General features: G+C 39.9%; 1 protein-coding gene across 2 annotated transcripts in view; it reads left to right on the top strand.

Annotated features, from left to right (window-relative positions):
- ABCA12 (ATP binding cassette subfamily A member 12) overlaps positions 1–3,249 on the top strand; it is a 279,848-nt gene that overhangs the window by 232,927 nt on the left and 43,672 nt on the right. For both annotated transcript variants that reach the window (XM_040476160.1, XM_040476159.1), the window contains 2 exons: positions 170–356; positions 2,438–2,656. In XM_040476160.1, coding sequence (XP_040332094.1) covers positions 170–356; positions 2,438–2,656 — 406 coding nt within the window. The remainder of the gene's footprint in view (positions 1–169; positions 357–2,437; positions 2,657–3,249) is intronic.

Below are 3,249 nucleotides of genomic sequence, written 5' to 3'. Positions count from 1 at the left end.
CTCGAACTCACAGACCGCGAGATCGTGACCTGGCTGAAGTCGGACGCTTAACCGACTGCGCCACCCAGGCGCCCCTATAGTCTTCAGTTTTTAATTAAGGAAAAGTCTCTCTGTAGCTGCATTTTCCTCCTTTGTGAGCTTTATAATTCTTCTCTTGATTTCCCTTCAGGTCCTGAGTACATGTTCCCCTCCAACATTGAGCCTGAACCTAAGGATCTCACAGTTGGGGTTGCCCTTCATGGGGTCACAAAGATCTATGGCTCAAAAATTGCTGTTGATAACCTCAATCTGAACTTCTATGAAGGACATATTACTTCATTGCTGGGGCCCAATGGAGCCGGGAAAACTACTACGATGTATGTTACTTTTTAACACTTATTGTCCTGGAGGCCTATTACTTAATGTTTCCTCATTTCTTTCATAAAGAATAAAGTTACTACATCTCCGAGATAGATTAAGGTAGCTCATTTTGTTTACTATAAAATGGAGTCTAAGTCAGAGGTCCCAATCTGAGACCTCAAAAGGCCAGATCAGGCTGAACCAGTACTTCTTAAAAGTTATAATTCAGTGCCAATATTTGCAAATGGAGAGGTTTTCTAATAAAAAGAAATATTCTTCACATTCCTTGGATAATAGGATGTTCTAGCAATACTGGGTCCACGGTCTAAGGTGGGGACAATTGGTTGGGTCTTACCAGTGACTGTTCTCTTAAAGGGGACATCTGCTTTCTGATTTATTCCTGTTCCTCACAAATCTGCACTGTCGCATATGCCCAGTCTGCTTCATTTATTTGCATTTCTATTCTGGCCCATGTATAATTTTGAGTTTACACACTTTGCTATAAACACACTCAGCCCCAGCTGCTCCTTGCCTTGATTCATGAAGAAAGAAATCACCAGCTATCAGATATAGATCAAAAGGGCCAGGAGTGGTACATGAGCTGTTCTTTCTCACTCATGGTTTAACTGATGTGTCCAAAAGGAGAAGAGACTCAAATGTTTTTAAAGTGACATCCTTTTGAATTTTTTTTTGTGACTCACCTCCAGTGCTCCACATTCTTGGCTGGAAGTCAACGCTAAGCTGCTGTTTCTCTTTAGCTCTTATTTGAAAAAAAGTGTCAGTTGCTGGATACCCTATTTAGTATTATCATAAGTAAGCTCAGTGACTGCCAAAATATATTCAAATTAATTTTTCTTTTACAAATAAAAGGGGACAAAGTAAGGTCATGAAATGAGGGAACATGCAGCTACTCTTATTTATATGGCCTGCTTAAATTTAAAGTTGGGTTTCTAGTGAAAACATAGTGATTTAGTGCTTAAAAGCAGGTTTCTAATAGGCAATAAGAGCCTGCGAAGAAAAGAGAAGAAGGTTTTCTGAACAAGCTGTAATTTTAGCTGAGAAAGTCCTAATTTTATTCTTCTGAATATGAAGAATGAGTTGTTTATATTTCAAGGTGTTTTTATGGGAAGAATTGCATGTATTATTGATTCCCTATTAAATCCACAATAGTCATTTAGGGTTCATTATATACAAGGTACAAGGTACTAGTTAGGTACTAGAGACAGTGGTGGAAAAATGGATCCTTTGCATGACCTCATGGAGCTTACATGTTACTGGAGAAGATGGATATTAAGTAATTGCTCAGCAATTTTTATTAACCATCTGAAAAATGATAAGCAATTGTCTAGTAAGATAGAGAATAATCACAGTGTAGAGAAAGGGACTGAAAGTGACCAATGTTCACATGGGAAGGAGAGTGGTGTGGTCAGGAGCAAGTTGTGGTGTGGCTTGCACTGTGGTGTGGCTGGGAAAATGGGACATATGGGCAGAGGTTGAAAACAGAGATAGGAGGAGGATGCAAACACAGCTTCTGGATTCTAGGCTTGTGCAACCAGTATTTGGATTCATCGTATGGTGAAAGAGGAACATCAGTGGGGGCACAGAGTTGAGGGCAAAGATCCTGAGTTAAATTTTAAACATGTTGAGTTTGAGGGTCCTGTAAGATGTCTTATGGAGAAGTGATACTGTCTTCTGGATATACAGTGCAAATCTGGATCTGAGTGGTGAGGTCTGGGCTAAAGATATAAATTTGAGACTCCACGACTCATAGATACCATCTGATGCCAGGGAGGTGCATGAGTTTGCTCAAGGAGAGAGCATACTTGGCAATTAAAGTATGTGACCATTTCTGTCATTACTACGGCCACCACCCCTCCCCATCATTGTCACTGTGTAGTGTTTATGTAACACTCTAAATAATTAAAAGCTTAAAAGTCACTCAATGTTTGTTCCCATGTAATACCATTTTATTTTATAGCTTGGTCTTACCTGAGGAGATACACTGTAATACTGTTTGCTAATGAATGAGATATATTTAGTTCTAAAATCTAACTTAAATGCTTGGTTGGTACCTAATTTATCATTTCATCATTTTCAGCTCCATGTTGACTGGGCTTTTTGGGGCTTCAGCAGGCACCATCTTTGTTTATGGAAAAGACACCAAAACAGACCTACACACGGTACGGAAGAGCATGGGGGTCTGCATGCAGCACGACGTCTTGTTTAGTTACCTCACTACCAAGGAACACTTACTCCTATATGGCTCCATCAAAGTTCCTCACTGGACTAAAAAGCAGCTGCATGAGGAAGTGAAAAGGTCAGTATGGTGACAATCAGGACATGCACTGGTAACGCCTCTCAAAAAGACGTCAAGCTATGGTAATGATAATGCCTGTAGGAAACATTTGGTCACAAAAGAATTGGTTTTAGTTTTTCTACTTTTTCGGTATTGTATATATTTTATGTCGTCATCATCACGAGCCAATTATTGTACTGAAACTGTTTAACTTTCTTCATCTCGGGCTACCATATTGCCCCAAATCCTCTGTTTCTAATGGCTACAACATCAGGCCAAGCCTACTAACTGGACACCTACCTTCTCCTCTCCCTTATACAGTTTATCCTTCAAAGAGCAGCCTGGGTGACCTTTTTAAAAGACAAATCAGGGGATGCTGGGGTGGCTCAATCAGTTGAGTGACCAACTTCAGCTCAGATTATGACATTGTGGTTTGTGAGTTCAAGCCCTGCATCGGGATCTGCACTGACAGTGTGGTGGCTGCTTGGGATTCTCTTTATTCTCTCTCTCTGCCCCTCCCCACTCACGCTTCTCATGCTTTTCTCTCTCTCTCTCTCTCTCTAAAAATAAGTAAATAAACTAAAAAAAAAAAAAAAAAAAAAAAAAAAAAAAAA

This window comes from Herpailurus yagouaroundi, unplaced genomic scaffold, assembly GCF_014898765.1.
Source record: "Herpailurus yagouaroundi ecotype Mexico unplaced genomic scaffold, PumYag 140, whole genome shotgun sequence".
Taxonomy (NCBI): domain Eukaryota; kingdom Metazoa; phylum Chordata; class Mammalia; order Carnivora; family Felidae; genus Herpailurus; species Herpailurus yagouaroundi.
The sequence above is the reverse complement of the archived record's forward strand: the minus strand, read 5'-3'. Positions and strand labels throughout refer to the sequence as shown.